The 19,871-nt window shown below is 44.7% G+C and overlaps 1 protein-coding gene across 3 annotated transcripts in view; it reads right to left on the bottom strand.

The window, feature by feature from the left end:
- LYPD6 (LY6/PLAUR domain containing 6) overlaps positions 1-19,871 on the bottom strand; it is a 36,697-nt gene that overhangs the window by 3,776 nt on the left and 13,050 nt on the right. For all 3 annotated transcript variants that reach the window (XM_053948225.1, XM_053948222.1, XM_053948223.1), the window contains exons 2-4: positions 6,461-6,624; positions 4,316-4,414; positions 1,004-1,134 (exon numbers count right to left, since the gene is read on the bottom strand). In XM_053948225.1, the coding sequence (XP_053804200.1) occupies positions 1,004-1,134; positions 4,316-4,414; positions 6,461-6,581 (351 nt within the window). In that variant the 5' untranslated portion in view covers positions 6,582-6,624. The remainder of the gene's footprint in view (positions 1-1,003; positions 1,135-4,315; positions 4,415-6,460; positions 6,625-19,871) is intronic.

The following is a 19,871-nucleotide window of genomic DNA, read 5'->3' as shown; positions in this document are numbered from 1 at the left end:
AATTCCAGGGGAAAACAGGGAATGTGGAATTCCAGAAAAAAAACAGGGAATGTGGAATTCCAGGAGGAAAACAACAGGGAATGCGGAATTCCAGGGGAACAGGGAATGTGGAATTCAGGGAGAAAAAAAGGGAATGCAGAATTCCAGGGGGAAAATGGGGAATGTGGAATTCCAGAGAAAAAAAAGGGAATGAGGAATTATTAATATAATATAATATAATATAAATATAATATAATATAATATAATATAATATAATATAATATAATATAATATAATATAATATAATATAATATAATATAATATAATATAATATATCTATAATAGCATAATATATAGCATATAACATATATAATATATAATATTATATTCCATATAATAGTATACATGATAGTATATAGATTATATACATAGAATATTAAATGTTATACTATGTTATAATAATTAAAATATATACAATATATTATATTATTGATTATAGATTATATATAGATATATATTTAGATATATATATAGATTATTATAGATTATAATATAATATATCTATAATATCATAATATATATAATATAATATAATATAATATAATATAATATAATATAATATATCTATAATATCATAATATATAGCATATAACATATATAATATATAATATTATATTCTATATAATAGTATACATGATAATATATAGATCATATACATAGAATATTAAATGTTATGTTATAATAATTAAAATATATACAATATATATTATATTATATTATTATTATATTATATTATATTATATTATATTATATTATATTATTATATTATATTATATTATATTATATTATATTATATTATATTATATTATATTATATTATATTGCATTATATTGTATTACATTGTATTACACTACATTACATTATATAAATTTTTTCCATTCTTATCTGTACCTGCACATAATATATTTACAGAACAAACCCAAGTTCTATATTTTTTTCTCCATTCCCCCCAGGGCCTGCCCACCTTGTACTCCTCGTGCCTGAGGTAGGTGCAGCCCGTGCTCAGACACTCCTCGAGGGCCACGCAGCGCTTGGTGACAGAGACGCTCTCCCCGCTGGCCCTCATCATGTGCTGGCTGAAGCAGTACCTCGTCCCTGGAAAACATGGGAAATCTGTATCTGCCCCATTCCCGTTCACTGGGAGTCCTCCAGCAGGAGAAACAGGGAAGGAATGCTGGATTTTTATCAAACAACAAGATTTTTTAAAAATATTACATTTTTGATATGTTTGTTGTAGCTCATGTGCTGGCTGAAGCAGGACCTCGTCCCTGAAAATCATGGGAAATCTTTATCTGTGCAATTGCCATTCCCTGAGAGTCCTCCAGCAGGAGAAACAGGGAAGAAATGCTGGATTTTTATCCAATCACAGGATTTTTTTAAAAATACCATTTTTTGATGTATTTATTGTAGCTCATGTGCTGGCTGAAGCAGTACCTCGTCCCTGGAAAACATGGGAAATCTTTATCTGCCCAATTCCCGTTCCATGAGATTCTTCCAGCAGGAGAAACAGGGAAGAAATCCCAGATTTTTATCAAGTCACAAGATTCTTAAAAAATAAGACATTTTTGATGTATTTATTGTAGCTCATGTGCTGGCTGAAGCGGGACCTTGTGCCGGAAAAACATGGGAAATCTTTATCTGCCCAATTCCCGTTCACTGGGAGTCCTCCAGCAGGAGAAACAGGAATGAAATGCTAGATTTTTATCCAATCACAGGATTTTTAAAAAATAAGATTTTTTTAATGGACTTATTGTAGCTCATGTGCTGGCTGAAGCAGGACCTCGTCCCTGAGAGTCATGGGAAATCTTTATCTGCCCAATTCCCATTCCCTGAGATTCCTCCAGCAGGAGAAATAGGAATGAAATCCCAGATTTTTATCAAGTCACAAGATTCTTAAAATTATTACATTTTTGATGTATTTATTGTAGACCATGTGCTGGCTGAAGCAGTACCTTGTGCCGGAAAAACATGGGAAATCTGTATCTGCCCAATTCCCGTTCCATGAGTGTCCTCCAGCAGGAGAAACAGGAATGAAATGCTGGATTTTTATCCAATCACAGGATGTTTAAAAAATAAGATTTTTTAAATGGACTTATTGTAGCTCATGTGCTGGCTGAAGCAGTACCTCGTCCCTGAAAAACATGGGAAATCTTTATCTGCCCAATTCCCGTTCCATGAGAGTCCTCCAGCAGGAGAAATAGGAATGAAATCCCAGATTTTTATCAAGTCACAAGATTCTTAAAAAATAAGACATTTTTGATGTATTTATTGTAGCTCATGTGCTGGCTGAAGCGGGACCTTGTGCCGGAAAAACATGGGAAATCTTTATCCGTGCAATTCCCATTCACTGGGAGTCCTCCAGCAGGAGAAACAGGGAATGAAATGCTGGATTTTTATCAAACAACAAGATTTTTTAAAAATATTACATTTTTGATATGTTTGTTGTAGCTCATGTGCTGGCTGAAGCAGGACCTTGTCCCTGAAAAACATGGGAAATCTTTATCTGTGCAATTCCCACTCACTGAGAGTCCTCCAGCAGGAGAAATGGGAAAGAAATCTTGGATTTTTATCCAATCATGGTATTTTTCTTTAATACCATTTTTTGATTTATTGTAGCTCATGTGCTGGCTGAAGCAGTACCTCGTCCCTGAAAAACATGGGAAATCTTTATCTGCCCAATTCCCATTCCCTGAGAGTCCTCCAGCAGGAGAAACAGGAATGAAATGCTGGATTTTTATCCAATCACGGTATTTATTTAAAAATACCATTTCTTGATGTATTTACTGTATATCATGTGCTGGCTGAAGCAGGACCTTGTCCCTGAAAAACATGGGAAATCTTTATCTGCCCAATTCCCGTTCCCTGAGATTCTTCCAGCAGGAGAAACAGGGAAGAAATCCCAGATTTTTATCAAGTCACAAGATTTTTAAAAAATATGATATTTTTGATGTGTTTATTGTAGCTCATGTGCTGGCTGAAGCAGGACCTTGTGCCTGAAAATCATGGGAAATCTTTATCTGCCCAATTCCCATTCCCTGAGAGTCCTCCAGCAGGAGAAACAGGAATGAAATGCTGGATTTTTATCCAATCACAGGATTTTTAAAAAATAAGATTTTTTTAATGGACTTATTGTAGCTCATGTGCTGGTTGAAGCAGGACCTCGTCCCTGAAAAACATGGGAAATCTTTATCTGTGCAATTCCCGTTCCCTGAGATTCTTCCAGCAGGAGAAACAGGGAAGAAGTCCCAGATTTTTATCAAGTCACAAGATTCTTAAAAAATAAGACATTTTTGATGTATTTATTGTAGACCATGTGCTGGCTGAAGCGGGACCTTGTCCCTAAAAAACACGGGAAATCTTTATCTGTCCAATTCCCTATTGCCCCTTTCTCCTGCCAAAACAAGGAATATCTGGGAATACTGGGCTCATCCCATGCCAGCCTGGGGGGGTTTTATTGCTGCTGATTTGAGCTCAAAGGAAGCAAATTCTGGGGCTGATAACGGGCTGCAAACACAGTGGGGTCATCCCCTTCCAAAGTAAATATTTCCCAAAGGCAAAATCCCAAAACAAGCCGGCTAAATGGGATTCACTGGGGCTGTGGATGATCTCGATGTTCCGTGCTGGTTTTGTTTTCTCCTCTTTGTCTCCTCCTGGAGAAGGAGGGGGAGACCTGGGGAGCTCAGAGCTGGTATTTGAGCGTTTGCATTAAAGGGTTTTTCTGAGCTGTTCCCAATTTCAGACTCCAAGGGGATTTATGGGATCAAACCGCTGAAAACACCAAAATTCCAGCCGCGGCTGCCCTGAATGTGGATTTGTGCCGTAGGGGAGGGAGGTGAACACAGCCAGAACTGGCCCTGTGTTCACCAGGAAAAGAAATAAAACTCTTAAAAATCCTTCCCTGTGAGGGTGGGGAGGGGTTGGGATGGAATTCCCAGAGAAGCTCTGGCTGTCTCTGGATCCCTGGAAGCATCCAAGGCCAGGTCGGAGCACCCTGGGATTGTGGAAGGTGTCCTTGCCCATGGAATGGGATGAGCTTTATGGGTCCCTTCCCACCCGAACCAGGAATTTCAGGAAAGCAACACCAGCCTGATTGAATCCCCAGCTGAGCCGGGGGAAAACAGGGAATAGCTCCAAGTCCTCAACCTCAACCACTGCAAGGAGACGGAAAAGCTCAAAGGATTAACTCCAGAATCCCATATTCCACATTTCTGGGAATAATGGGGCTCCCTGGCAGGGACAGGTGGGTTGGGATGGAGCCCTGGCATGGGGCTGTTACCTCTGGGGCAGTAAACATCCGGAGCCCAGCGGTTGCACTCGTAATTATCTGAGGCCTTTTCGCAGGTGAAACACTTAAATCCATGAGGATACGGCGTGGCTGAAAGGAATGGAAAATATGGAGTTAAAAGGAATGGATAATGGAGTTTAAATGACCCCATTAATCTGCTTTTTGGGAGGAAACAGCAACATCTTTTCTCTTTAAATCCAAATTTCTCCAGATTTCCCTGTCAGCGTCAGCGGGTTGGTCCTGGTTTGTAAAACCCTGTCCCCCACAGCACGTTGAGGTCGCCGTGGACTCGTTCCAGCTGTGTGTGCCCAGCCAAAGTGCCCAGTGCTGACTTCAAAGGGAGCTAATGGGAGCTGGGAATGCTCATTGCCTTGGAATCAGAGCTCACATCCAGCACTGCGGCGTTACCGGTGCTGATAACAAAATACCAGGTGGATTGAAACACTCTGGGAATTGTCCCGCTGAGGGAAAGAGCTGCTCCTGCTCAAGGCAGGCTCACAGAGGGAACAAAACCACTTTGCTGAACCTCCAGCTCTGAACAGCAGCCTCTGTCCTAATTCATCTCACCAAACCAGGGCTAATTCCTTAATTGCTCTCCTGGCAGCACTTCTGGGGCACTTTCAATCCCTCCTCAAGGCGCTGCCACCTTCTCAGAAGCCAAATGGTGAACAGGTCACCTTTAGCAGTACTTTGAACCTGTGCAGCCCCAAGGGCCACATCTTCAGCCTCCTCCTCGTCACCTCCTCCCCTCGCTCTGGATCCTGTTTGGGAATGAGAGGTGAAGCAAGAGGATTTCATTGCTTGTTTCCTTTCAGCTTTTGAGGAACAAGAAATCACCCAGGAGCAGCTCTGGTGGGGCTGGGACAACACAATAATTAAATGAATCCCTCTCACCCTGCACCTCTGAGAGGTCACAGTTGTGATGTAAAACAGGAATTTCATCCTGCTTGCACAGAATATAAATTTTTCAGCCTGTGAAGCAGTGAGTTTTCTGTGGGAAGAGAAGGCAGGGAGAGCTCCACGGGCACGCTGCTCTCGTGGAATTTGATAAGTCTGTGTCAGATAAAGTGAACAGACTGAAGATCTAAAGATGCACAACTCCATTGCTCCAGGAGTTACTGGAGTCAAGGCTGTCGGTGCCTCAGCAGCTGCCCATAACCCCATGTGTCCTTTAAACCCTTCTGGTCCAGTTTTACACAGAATCATGGAATGGGTTGGGTTGGGAGGGACCTTAAAGCCCGTGTTGTCCCACCCTCTGCCATGGGCAGGGACACCTCCCACAAAAACTGGGGTTTTCTTCCACCCCAAGAGAGTGGGGACTGTACAAACGGGGTCCCTCCCAACCCAAACCATTCCACAATTCCATGTAAAGCCAGGTTAAAGGCAGAGCCAAAAGCAAACAAACACAGCCATGGTTCAAAAAGAAGTGGGAAAAATGAAGGAAAGATGTGACAAGTTGAAATGTGGTTACAGAGAAACACAGCAGCCCAGTGCCTTGCTGGAAACTATTCCAGTGGCCTCTGAGGACCATGGAAATGATGACTGGAAGTGGCTTTTGGGTTGGGATCCTGTGGGAATTTGAGTGCAAATCCAGAAGCTCAAGGCTCAGGAGATAACTGATATTTCCCTTGTCCCTTTCCTTGTCCCAGGGGGTGATGCCCTGACAAGGCTGTCCTGGAGCAGAGGCTGGGCAGAGTGACAGAACAAAGCAGGGATGCATTCCAAGGATCTCCTCCATGGATCCACCTTGGGCAGCACCAGAGCCCAGCCAGGGCTGCAGCCAAGAGGAACCAAAATGGTCCCAAAATGCACGAGCGCTCCCGGGGGCTCTCACTGGGATCAGCTCTGCTCCATTTGCACCTTGCAGTTCATTGGCCACTTCCAGCTTGAGGTGATCAAGTCCCATCCTGCTTGTTTTTCTCTCTGCAGCCCACGCTGTTTGTGCTCCTGGGCCTGAGCTTTGGATCATTTGTCCTTGGTGCCCAGCTGGAGAAGGAATTGTTTTGTCTCCCTGCTCTGTGCAGAGAGCTCAGCAACACTTGATGTGAAGCTCAGAGCTGCACACCAAAGCAGCACAGAGCCTGGAAAATAGAAAAGCTAAAAGACTCAGGGCATCAGGAGGTGGAGGTGACTTACTGGAGGGGTGGAGGTAGACGATGTCCTTGGCGGTGAAGTCGCGGCTCCGTGCGGCCGGAGCGCGGCCGGGCAGCAGCAGGAGCAGCAGGAGCAGCAGGAGCAGCCCCGGCGGCCAGGCCATGGCCCGGCCAGGACCTGCTCATGCGGCGGCCGAGAATCCCCACCTGGGCAGAGGCACAGAATGCCAGAATTATCCAGGCTGGAAAACACCTCTGAGACCGTGGAGTCCAACCCCTGACCGACGCCCCCTTGTCACCCAAACCGCGGCACTGAGGGCCACATCCAGGCTTTCCTTACAAACCTCCAGGGATTGTGACTCCACCACCTCCCTGGACAGCCATTCCCATGGCCAACCCCTTCTTTCCTTGGGGATGAGCAGAGCAAACCCCAAACCCACAAGGACCTGGCCACCACCTCGTCCCCATGACCCAGCCCCGGAGCCTCCCACTCCCGTGGTTATTTTGGCATCAACAAACACCAAAATCGTAATTGTCTGAGGCCTTTTCGTAGGTGAAACACTTAAATCGATGAGGATACGGCGTGGCTAAAAGGAATGGAAGATATGGAGTTAAAAGGAATGGATAATGGAGTTTAAATGACCCTGTTAATCTGGTTCTATGCTGCCTTTCAGGAGAAAAAGCAATGTTTTTTCTCTTTAAGTCCAAATTTCTCCAGATTTCCCTGTCAGTGTCAGCGGGTTGGTTCTGATTTGTAAAACCCAGTCCTCCACAGCACATTTTGGTCACTGGAAAAGACCTGGACAAAGGATCTCCCTGGATTTCCAGTGCAGTGGGAAGTTGGCTGGTCCCACAGGAGGTTGGTGCTTCTGCTGACACCTCACCTCCACCTCCCTCCTGACTCCTCCTCACTGGCTGGGCCACATCTCCACGATCCTACTGATTTTATCTTGGCATTTTCTCTTGGAAAAGCCTCCATCTCAGAGCTGCAAACAAAGTCACCACTGGATTTTCCTCATCCATGCTCCAAAGGGGTTTATTCCCCTTATTACGCCATCAATAAATAATTTGGTACATTTTCCCCAAGTCCCTGACTGATGGGAACTAATTAAAGCAGAACCAAATAACCACTGTGGTACCATTCCCGAGGCCATCCCAAATCCAGCAGCTTTCAGGAGCATCCCAATCCCTGCACCCAGGCTGTGGAGAGCCATCCAGGGGCAGACAAGGCTTAAAAAAATCATTAAATACACAGCTCAGATTATTAGAAACCTTTAAAAATTATGGAAGCGCCTCAAAAATCTAACAGGACAGGAAAATCCTGAAAGGATGTGGCTGCTGAGCCCGGCTGGAGCCGATGGTTTCCTTTGGAATCCATCCAGAACACACGGAGTTGGGATGAGCTGTTCCATCCTGATCAACCAAAAGATCTGCAACACCCAGATAATTCCTCAGCAGCTCTGAATATGTGGTGGTTATTATCTAATAAATATTTTTTCTGTTGATTTTTTTTTTTTTTCAGGAAAGCTATGACGGGTTTGGGGACGTCACCTCCAAATGTTTGTCCCACAGCAGAAATCCACCCAGGACCAGCAGCACAAAGGTTGTCGCTGTCCCTGCTGTTATCTGCAAACAGCTTTTTTATTAAAACACAGTGAAATCCATGAAAATAGTAAGAGGAAAAAAGATAACGCACAGCCCGGTGCTTTGAACTTTGTTGCTTTAACCTTACGAAGAGGGAATTCTGGATTTACTCCATTGATCCCTCTCAGCCAGGGGAGAATGAAATCCTGATTAGAAGCAGACAGGAAATAAAACAAACCTCTCCCAACCACGTGGAAGATGAAAGAAATGGGGATCCCATGTGGGATCTGGAGGCAGAATTTGGAATTTGGGACTAATTTTTTTTTTATCCCAAACAACACCAGGAAGGTTTCACAAGCCCCACTCTTCATTTTAAGACATCAGCACTTTGCAGTGAGACCGCCGGGAGCAAAAAAATGAGGATTTGATCCTGAGCTACAGCACCAAAAAATGAGGATTCACATCCCAAAAAGAGGAGCTCGTCACAGCTCAGCTCCAACTCCCATCAATGATGAACAAATTATCAACATAAAGGACAAACAGTCATGGAATCAAGGTTGGAAAAACCTCCAATATCATCAAATCCAACCATTATGGCGATATTTGAAGTTAAAGCACAGCAAGGTTGAAATAACGGCAGGAATTCCTCCCAGAGAGACAAGAATTTGTTGGGTTTGCTCATCCCAAGCACAAAACTCTTTTGTTTTTGCAGAACTGATCAGAGCCTTCCAGTTGAGGACGTTGGTTTTCCCAGCGCCCCTTTTGTGGGACCAACTGCTCACCCAGCCCCACTCCAAATCCCGTGTGGCAGCACTCAGTCGTCAGTTTGGAAAAGTGGCTGGTGCCAGAAATCCCCCAGCTGCTCCCTAAAAACATCTGCATCCTTCCGCTGGTAATTGCAAAGGCCTTAATTGCCAGCTTCTAATGAGTGGCAAGAAACCGTGAACGAGCGGAGAGAATTCGCTCCCCCACCTCCATTTTCTGTTTGAAACCGGTTTAATTACAGGCAAATAATTACAATTTTAAAATCCTCTGGGTTAGAAAATTGTCCAGAGCAAGGCAAGCGGGGCCAAAATTTTAAATTGTGGAATTTAGGGAAGTCCTTATATAGCAAGCACCTGCCACCATTATTGTCACCATGAGTACATTCCACCTGCTCATTCCATGCACACAGGTAGGGCAAAACCAGGAATTTCGGCAAACATGGAAATAACTTGGTGCCAGAAACCTAAATATGTAATATTCCATGAATATTTTGAGTATGAGCACAGGGGTACACATAGTTCTGTCTTTCATGGGGGGCAAATATTCGGCGACATTTAAGGTAGTGATGATATTTCACAGAGAGTGGAGTGGCAAAAAATATTTTGCATTAAAGTAACATTAAATACTTGAGAATTCAATATCCAAAAAATATATATGAAATATATTTAATATATATATTAATAAATATATTTCATATATAAACATATATTAAACATTCCATTAATTATATATTAATTCAGTGTTCAGCACACTAATTTTCTTTGGTGTTACACTCGCACATAAAAATAAAATATAAGGAAGGAAATAGAAATATATCGATACAGATATGGATGCACTGTCTTCAGACATTTGACAAAAAATTTGCTTGGTTCCCAAAATCCTACAAAAATTCCAAATTTCTGCAAATTCTCTTTAGGAATCCTATAAGCCCTAAAGAAGCTTTACCAAGGGCATAAAGGGTTTTTTGTTCACCCCCAAGCCCCTTTTATCCAGGACTTTCAGCCAAAACAGCCAAACTTTGTACAAAACTCTTATTTTCAAGAATTATTGGTGGCCCACCAGCTGCTCCAGGGCTAACCCTCAGCTGGCAGAGCAGACACGAGGCACGGGCAGATATTTTTTTTTTTTCCCCTCGGCTCCTCGCGCGTCGGAGCCGAGCGCTCATCCCAACCTAACGGAAGCTGGCGCGTCCCCGCCGGGAATCCGGCGGCGGGGGCACGGCCGCGGGAGCCCCACGTTTGGGTTTGGATCGTTTGGATTTTGCAGTCAGTTCGCAGTCAGTTTCCAGCGGCGGGCGGAGGCGGGAAGGCCGTTCCCGTTCCCTCCGGCCTGCCCTTTGCCCCGCCACGGTGCAAATGAACCATCGGAGGCCCCGAGCAGCAGCCCGGTTGCCCACCCGTCAGGTCTCATTAGGGAGGGGACAACTCGGCCTCGTTGGCACCGGAGCCGGGGACAATGGAAGGTCCCAACCCTCCCTGGAGAGGAGGCCGGATATGGGAGCTCTGGGTTTAGGGGAGAAGTGTTGATGGAGGGGACAGTTATTTTTAAGGATGGCTTTGTCCCTTTTGTCCTCCTCAGGCTCAGCTGGCTGACCATAACCAAACCCACGAGCTGGGCCCAGCTGCAAGTTGGCAGTAAAAACACCATTCCAGGAAGGAAAAAAAAAAAAAAGGGGGAAAAAAGGGTGTCAGACACCAAATCTTCTCATACAAACACTCAGCCAAAACCAGGCAGGAAGGAATTCCTGATTCATGGGTGTTCTCCTCACGCAAGCATGGCACAGGCTGTGGCGTTCAGGGCCCTCCACCTTGCTCCCAGGGGAGACGGAGCATTTCCCTGCTCTCCCTGGATTTCCAGAGCCGTGGGAAGTTGCCTGGTCGGTGGGAGGCTGATGATTCTCCCTCACGGGAGGTTGATGATTCTGCTGACGCCTCATCTCATCCTTCCTCCTCCAGCTCCTCCTCGCTGTCTGGGCCACACCTCCAAGCTCCTACAAGGTTCCAGCTAGCTTCATCCTGACATTCCCTCTTATCCTCCCCCTTGGAAGGGCCTCCCGTCTCAGAGCTCCCTAAATCAACTCTTCCTCGAGTGAAACAAGCCAGCAAAAGTTCCCTCTCAGCGGGCAGAAGACTTTCTGAGGCCTAAAGCAGCAATCACAGCATGGCCAGGCAACGCCACCTGTGAGAAACCGCCGAGGCCTCAGCACGAGGCTGGGCAGGGTCAGCTGGGCCATCCTTCCTCTGCCTTACGGTGATTATTCCTCAGTGGGAAACAAAGCCATGGGAACTCCGAGCAGCCTGGCGAGGCCGGAGGAGCTGTTCCTGGAGGCAGGGTCTTCCCTCCAGGAATTCCCTCATGCACATCCCCAGTGTGACTTGCCCAAATAACTCCGCGGATTTTCCTCCTGCCTTTCTTCCAGGTCGCGCAAAGCTACAGGCTGGACTTTCCATGACTGAATTTACAATATTGGGGTTAGTTTTCATCTCCCTCCAGCTTCTGAATCCAAGCACTGTCCAAAGACAAATCGGAATGGCGATGGAACGTTTTCCATCTGGCAGCCGTGCCGGATCCCAGACAACAATCCCAAGGACTATTTGCAACTTCTCCAGCTCTAATTGCCTTTTCCCCCCTTCTCCTTTATCCTGCTCAGCCTTTTTGTGTCTATTCTATTTATTTCTTTTTGTTCCCACCACACACGTCAAAAGGTTATGAAAAAGACCTGGAATTTTTATGAATTGCCTCCAAATCCAGCTTTTTTTCCATGTGCCATTTAGGGGATTTTCTTGGCAGTTTCACCCCAGGAATGGTTAAATGTGCATCCCCCTCCCCATAAAATGGATGTAGTAAAGCTCTTGTATCCAAGGAACCTCTCGGAGCTCTTGCAGAGGGGTTCGCTGCCTCTCCTCAATTACAGTGAGCAAGAGTAATTAAACAATCAAACACAATTAGTGCACTAATTACTCCCAGGAACGTGGCCCATCTAATCGCCTTGCTGCTAATTACAAAGCCCGGAGTTCATTGAGCTAAAAGCTCTGGACCTGGGGAAGTGAAGGGGGGGACAATATGTTCCCTCTCACGCCGCCTTCCCTCGGATGCAATTTAATCTTGCACAGGATGCAATTCCAAGGTTATTTTACAGCCAGCACTTGGCTTCTATTTTCAACTCATATTTTCAGTCCCACCAGCGAAACTTTTCTTAGGTCCTTCCGTCTTTTAACGGTTTGGGGTAAAATGTCACTTCTGTTCATCCTCAGGATAGTTAGGCTTCAGAAAAACACAGGGATGGAATAAATACATTTGACTGCAATATCTAAGACACTCTATATTTGGCATTAAGGACAGGGGAAAAAAAGTGAACTTAAAATTCAGCCACCCCTTGATATAAGAAAATATAATTTCTGCAAATTAATTGTCAAGCTGAGCGGGTGAAATATTCCAAGTGAGACATAATTCATTCCCTTTTTACTCCATGAGTGTGGTGCAGGGACACCACTTTTCCTTCCTTTAAATTACACGGAATATTCAACCCGGTGACCATGAACATCTCTGAATCATCAGGAAAATGGACACGGATGATCCAACAAATCATTTCAAGACCTATCCCCGGGTTTTTGCACAGCCTGCAATAGAGGCAGCAAGGGCAGAAAGTCTGGGGGGATGTGGGAGATCAGGATTTTGCTCAGTCTGGGAATTTTGGAAGCCCCTCGGCGCACGGGCTGACCTCAGTGCACAGAGAGCCTCCAGACAGCCCGGCTCCACACAGACAGGATAAGGAAACCATGCGTGAGCACAGAAATCCTGGGATTTTCCTGCTAATAAGAAGCAAAAACTCCCAGTTGCCGAGTTCCAGCGGCCAAGGGGAGGAGAGCAGCTAAATTATTCCCTAAATAAATATTTGAGTTCACTGGGGCAGCTGAAAGGGCTCCTCTTCCCAAGGCAGGGATGAGATTTCTGTGGATCACACGTTGCCTTCCTCCTCCTCGGGAAACTCTCGTGGCAAAAGGAGGAAAGGGAACACTCAGGGAAGGAATTTCAGGACAGGGAGGCTGTGACTGCTGGTCCAGGGTTGGTGACAGCACTGGAAAGGGGCAGGGTGGTGATGTTGTCATGGGGACAAAGAAAATGAAGTCCCAAGGAACAGAGTTTGTGTATGGAATTAAATTTTGTTCCACGTGGAAACAGCATCCTGGGCCATCTTTCCTACTTAAACCAAGCAAGAGCATCCCAGTTACTGGGAAAAAGGGAAAGAATATTGCAGCATGAGCAAAAAAAAAAATGCAGCCAAAACCATGCCAAAGAAACAAGGGAAATTAAAAAAAAAAACCCAGGAGAAGAACGTATTCCGTGTTTATGACAAGAGCTGGAAAATTATCTAAGCTGCAACCAAGACATGAAACCTGTCAAAAAACCACTTTTCTAGTCCATGATCCAGCTTGTAGCATTTTACACAGAATGGGATGAGGTTTTAAGGTGAAATTCTTATTAAGTCAAGAAAATTGTGACAACCTTGGGAGCAGGAGGATCCTCAGTATTTTTAAAGGATCAAAGGAACAGCCGCTGAGCCCAAGGTCAACCTGGGTAAACTCCTGGAGCATCTCATTTGTGCTACAGCAACAAATATTTCAAGCAGTAAAAAAATGACAAGGGCGGGTCGTTGGGATGATGGGGAAAATAGGTCCCCAAACAATCCCATCGTTTTCCAGCGGGCAGGATTCTGGCTCTGGCTGTGAGACTGTCACGGGGAATAATTGGGGGGAGACCAAAGCAGAGCACCAAAGCTCCAAACCCTCCTGATTACAAAAATGAGTTCTACCCAATTAACCAAGCGTGCTCGGGCCAAATTAAACCCCAGCCTAGTGACATCTCCAGCTCTAATTGGTGAAAAGGGCACCTCCGAAAGATATTTTTCTCCCCCCCCTTTTCCCTGCAATTCTGCATTCAGTATCTTTGCGCCAGAAGTATTTGATAAGAAACGCTTTGATTAGAGGCTGACGGGGACATGAAAGAGGGAGTTTGTCCCTCCTGCGCCAAACTGTGCTTTAATAAAGCCAGACATCAATCTGCACCATTGTGTCCCCGCTCTCCTGATGCCTCTCCGGCGGGATTTGTGACAGTTCCTCTGGGACATCACCTCGCACATTTGCCATGCTAGATTAGGCACCGAGCCACAACCCGCGCGGCGTCCGCCCGGAGCGAGCTTTGTGCAGCGCCGCGGCTCAGCCCCGCCAACGTCACCTCCAGCAAATGAGGTTTTATTGTTATGAACCCAGCCAAAATTTCAGCCTTTTCCCCTCTGAGGGGTGCTTTGACCCATCGCTGATTGCACCGTTATTATTCCTTTCCTCTCCTCAATGACGAGATATCAATGAATCCCGGTTTTCCCAATTCCCGCTGTAATGCCGTGTTTGTCCCCCAAATAATTTAACATATGCATGTAGCAGTTAACGAACACCATGTGTCATTTTTCCAGCCCTGGACACGCAGGGATGAGGCCATGGAAGGGCTCCCTTCCCCTGGCAGTTCACCCAGAGTTCGTCCCATTTTTTATTTCCCGACCCGCACGCGAATTCCCTTCGGCACAAGGCACCAAAAATCCAGGGGAGCCACAAAAGGAGAGGGCGCTTAGGAGGACAACACCTCTGCTCTCCACATTTCCAAAGAGAACATCTCAAACCAGGCTGGAGAAGATGCCACAGCAACCCTCGGGGAAATAACTGGGAATTGGGAATGGCTTGGCCATTCCCAGCTGTACAATTCCAACAGCTCCGTAAAATCTAATGGCCAAGGACCCGAGCCTCGTACAAGGATCCTTTAGATAAGTACCTCGTTCTCAGTTTTATCTTGATAAAGTAGCTCGTGTGTGTGTGAATCTAATTTCTTGCTTATTTTATAATTACTGCTGCCACCCTTTGCTCCATAAGGACTGTAACAGATTTTGTCGTAAATCTCCTTGCAGAAATTGCCAAAATTAGTTATATTTAAAAGGCAAAATTCATCTGATTTTGTAATTTCTATCCTCTGACACCAAATTTCAGATATTTTCCTGCAAAAGCTTTACTCAAAGTTATCCCATTCCAGTTTTAATGCGTTTTTTATTCGGTATAAATTAGAAAATCTACAGATCATTAAATAATATGCAATAAGCCCAAATGAGAACTGACTAATTAATGTACTTTCAGCTGTCTGGTTAATCCACGGAGCGAACAAATCCTTAATTCATGACAATTTTCATTAGTTTTTCCAGAAAAAACAAAACCCAGCAGAACCCAAAAAAACCTCTCTGCTCCTTAAGAATTTCCAGTGTTATCTGAATTCGAAGGCCAATTAATTACCACTTTTCCTCCCAGAAAAAGCCATTTAATTCCTTTATTTTTCCAACTTGATGATGAAAAAAATGCTAATTAAGAGAAAACTCATCCCCAGCACGATGGGAAGCTGTAAAACTCCATCCCCATTCTAGGCACCACTCCCAGGATGGTTTCAAACTTCCAACACCACCATGAGGGGCCTCAGTGGATATTCCCGAGATGGAAATTTTGGATTTCTCCCCGTTTTTTTATCACATAAATGTCCTGGAAAGCTGAGCAGTGTAGGTGCCTTCCCACAGAGAATCCTTTATCCTTGTGCAGGAAGTCACTCCTTTTTATGTCATTACAATTTACAGATGGACAAAATGCTCTGAAATAACTGAATTAATTTTAATTTTAATCCATTTTTTTTAGCTGAACTGAACAATATTGCTGTTCCAAGTTCAGTTTGGAGGAAAGCATTTATAAAGTGCATTAACTGCAGAGAACTCCAGGAGTAAAGCAGGGGTATTTCACTCCCCCAGCACCCATTTCCTTAGATATTTAATTTCTCATTGAATCTTCACACAAGTTCTTTACTCTCCCTGCATTTCCCTTGTAGATAAACACTGTCAATCAATTTTAATGTGTATTTATCACACAATGAAAACTATGGGCACAACACAATATCATAAAGAAAAATCCTGTTATGTTCCACAGCTAAACAGGCAAATATTCCTGTGATCCATAATTGTCTGCCAGCAGGTCAGAAAGCTGAGGCATAAATTTATTTTTAATAAGAGTAAATAGATCATTTAATACTTATTTAATAAATAAAATAAACCAAGCTACTCAACAGTTCTGCTAGCAGAAAACCAGGCTCACATCCTCATGGATTTCACCCCAAAACAAACCTTAAAATTTTTAAGCAATGTCAGACAAAGATTATTTTGTTGTTGTTTTTTCAGTTCTTTTGGTGGTTTTTAGGGGTTGTTTATTTTTTTTTTTCATCCAATTGTTCCTTCAACCCACCAGAAATAATTCCCTGGAGCTCATGGAATATTTGCTGTGTTTATTCAGGGTTAACTGCAAATAACAAGAGTGCCCAAAGATAGAAAAAGTGATTTTTCCTGAAATTACAGTGCCTGGATAGTGGAATTTTTTCCAAAATAACAACATTTTACTCACAATAAGCAGAATATTTCTGGTTTGTGGCAGAAATAATGCTGATATGAATAAAGCTTCCTAAATATGGGTTTAGATTAAAAGGGGTGGGGAAAATAACTGAGGATCTTCCTGGAATGCTCATGAGATAAATCCTGAGGGTCATGGGGCCAACACCCCGTGCCCATGAGAATGGAAAACCCTGGTTTGGGTAATATAAAAATAAAAAAAATGAAAATAAACATAAAAATCAGGGGAGTGAAGGACAATAAACACACCCAGGAGCCAGGACAAAGGGCTGGACACTGCCCCAGACCAGCAGGGAAAGGGAGCAGGAGCTGAGGTGGGAAGGGAGTGGGATGTGCAGGGTGGAGACAAACACAAGTGCTTGGAAGAATTTTGATGGAATCTCAGACTGGTTTGGGTGGGAAGGACCTTGAAGGTGATCCCATTCTGATCCCTCAGGTTTTGGCTTTTGTATTTTCCAGGCTCTGTGCTGCTTTGGTGTGCAGCTCTGAGCTTCACATGAAGTGTTGCTGAGCTCTCTGCACAGAGCAGGGAGACAAAACAATTCCTTCTCCAGCTGGGCACCAAGGACAAATGATCCAAAGCTCAGGCCCAGGAGCACAACCAGCGTGGGCTGCAGAGAGAAAAACAAGCAGGATGGGACTTGATCACCTCAAGCTGGAAGTGGCCAATGAACTGCAAGGTGCAAATGGAGCAGAGCTGATCCCAGTGAGAGCCCCCGGGAGCGCTCGTGCATTTTGGGACCATTTTGGTTCCTCTTGGGTGCAGCCCTGGCTGGGCTCTGGTGCTGCCCAAGGTGGATCCATGGAGGAGATCCTTGGAATGCATCCCTGCTTTGTTCTGTCACTCTGCTCTGGGGCAGCCTGCTCAAGGCTTGTTCCAAGCTCCATCCAGCCTGGCCTTGGGCACTGCCAGGGATCCAGGGGCAGCCACAGCTGCTCTGGGAATTCCAGCCCAGCCAGGAATTCCCAATTCCCAATCTCCCAGCCATCCCTGCCCTCTGGCAGTGGGAGCCATTCCCTGTGTCCTGTCCCTCCATCCCTCATCCAAATTCCCTCTCCTGTTCTCCTGGAGCCCCTTTAGGCCCTGGAAACACCACATCCCTTTCTACCTCACCCCACAAGCAAATGAGGAAAACAGGAGCTTTTTGTGGCACATCAATTAAAACTGAGCCCCTCCTTGGTGTTAATTAAACTTTAAACCTCTCCTAGATCTGAATGCCTCATCCCCTTGGCATTACCAAGTCCACTTTCCCAAGGTTTTTTTGGAATATGACCAGGAATTCAGGAGTCTGCCAGCTCAGAGATGTTATCTCACACGAAGAATCCCTCAAAATCGTGCTCCAACTCATCTGCCCCAAACACTCACCTCCAGAACACGCTAAAAGCACAAAAGCCTTTCAAAATGTGCCCCCATGATTTCACCAGGGCTTCATTTTCCCTCATGAATCACCTGGAATTCCACAGGCCACGATCCAGAACTTTCCCTGTGTCTCCGCTGACGTGTTCCCCTGTGATTTATTGGTTTTCATTAGATCTGATCTCCGCTCTCATCCTACCCCGAATTCGTGGAGGAATCCGTGTCTGACCAAGGAAACATTGAAAATATACAGATTTTTCAGCTGCTGATTTCTCACAAATTGACCTTTTCTGCCAATTATTTCCATGCTGACAGTCACAAACACTGCTGTAAATAATGACCCTCCAAGGGCACCTCTTCCTGCTTTTCCTTGGGAGAAAAAAGGCTTCCAAGAAAGTCATTCCACAACACTTCCATGCTTTACCACAACAAACACAAGGGAATATTTAAGAAAAAAATAAACCCAGTTAAATTTGAAATATTTGAACCAAAGCTTTGTACGGTTTTGTTTTCCAACTCAAGCAATACACTGGCATCATTCTATTTTACTATATTTCTTTTTTAGCTCCCTAATCATTGAGAAACCACCTCCAGAAGGGTGAAGGAATCTTGGGAATGCCAAAGGATTTCCCCTGGATCAGCACAGCCTGTGCAAGACAGAGCAGAGAGAACAAGCTGGCCAGTCCACAAAATTACAGAAAAGAAAAGAAAACTTAAATTAAAACAGCCTAGATTAAAGCATGATGAAAATTTGCTCCCAAAAACCAAGAGACTAACTAGAAAATGGGCTGGAAATTCAAAAATCCCACTGGTCCAGAGGATACATGGAAACAGGTGTGATAGAGGAATTCCAAATTATTTTTTGTGGCACTATTTTAATTAATTTTTTTATATGTCACTGAGGCCTCACGGAAAAATTCAATCAGGTCAGGAATCCTCTAGGGAATGATGGCCTTTTCAAGGATATTATAGATAAAAATATAGATTACTTGCTCATACAATACCAGTTTTTGGCACTGAAACACTGCTTTAATTCCCATGATATCTAATTATGTAAACATCTCAAAGTAATAAGGGAAGACAGATATTTAGAAAAAGAAATTTTCTTCTTTCTGTGAGCACCAAGCACTTCCAGCCAGCTCAGGAGTGAGGTCAGCTCTGGTCACAGTTGGAAATGAAGGCCTGCAGTGTGTCAGAGCTGGTTGCAAAGATTATATATGAAAATATTATAATTTATTGTTTTATCTAATTGCATAGTATTATAATTATCCTATATTTTAACATCATAATTCGCATTATAATATAAAATCCAAGGAATCACGGAATGTTTGGGTTGGAAGGGACTTAAAATTCATCCAGTTCCATCCCCTGCCATGGCAGGGACACCTCCCACTGTCCCAGGCTGCTCCAAGCCCTGTCCAGCCTGGCCTTGGGCACTGCCAGGGATCCAGGGACAGCCACAACTTTTGGCTTTAAAGTGGGAGACAGCAGGATTAGATGGGATATTGGGAAGAAATCCTCCCCTGTGAGGGTGGTGAGGCCCAGTGGAAGTCAGGAAGATTTGCTAATATATTTCAAAAGAAATTACTCCAAAACCAGGTGGAGACCTGAAGTTCCCAGGAGCAGGCACTTCAGCTGCTCTGTTTTCCTTGAAATCAGCAGGAAAGCTCCCACTGGCCTCAAATCCCAGCTCCAGAGGGACACTGAGGCCCTGAGTGGGGATGATGCCTTGAGGCTGCCCAGAGTGACAGAACAAAGCAGGGATTGATTCCAAGGATCTCCTCCATGGATCCACCTTGGGCAGCACCAGAGCCCAGCCAGGGCTGCAGCCAAGAGGAACCAAAATGGTCCCAAAATGCACGAGCGCTCCCGGGGGCTCTCACTGGGATCAGCTCTGCTCCATTTGCACCTTGCAGTTCATTGGCCACTTCCAGCTTGAGGTGATCAAGTCCCATCCTGCTTGTTTTTCTCTCTGCAGCCCACGCTGTTTGTGCTCCTGGGCCTGAGCTTTGGATCATTTGTCCTTGGTGCCCAGCTGGAGAAGGAATTGTTTTGTCTCCCTGCTCTGTGCAGAGAGCTCAGCAACACTTCATGTGAAGCTCAGAGCTGCACACCAAAGCAGCACAGAGCCTGAGAAATAGAAAAGCCAAACCTGAGAATTCAGGGAGAAGAGCATCCTCCTGCAAAGGCTGACTGGGAGCAGCTCTCACAGGACCCAGATCCTGCAGAAATCTTGGAATCCACCCAAAAACCTGACTCCCCGCCTAC

Source organism: Vidua chalybeata, chromosome 7 (assembly GCF_026979565.1).
Source record: "Vidua chalybeata isolate OUT-0048 chromosome 7, bVidCha1 merged haplotype, whole genome shotgun sequence".
In the NCBI taxonomy this organism is placed as follows: Eukaryota; Metazoa; Chordata; class Aves; order Passeriformes; family Viduidae; genus Vidua; species Vidua chalybeata.
The sequence above is the reverse complement of the archived record's forward strand: the minus strand, read 5'-3'. Positions and strand labels throughout refer to the sequence as shown.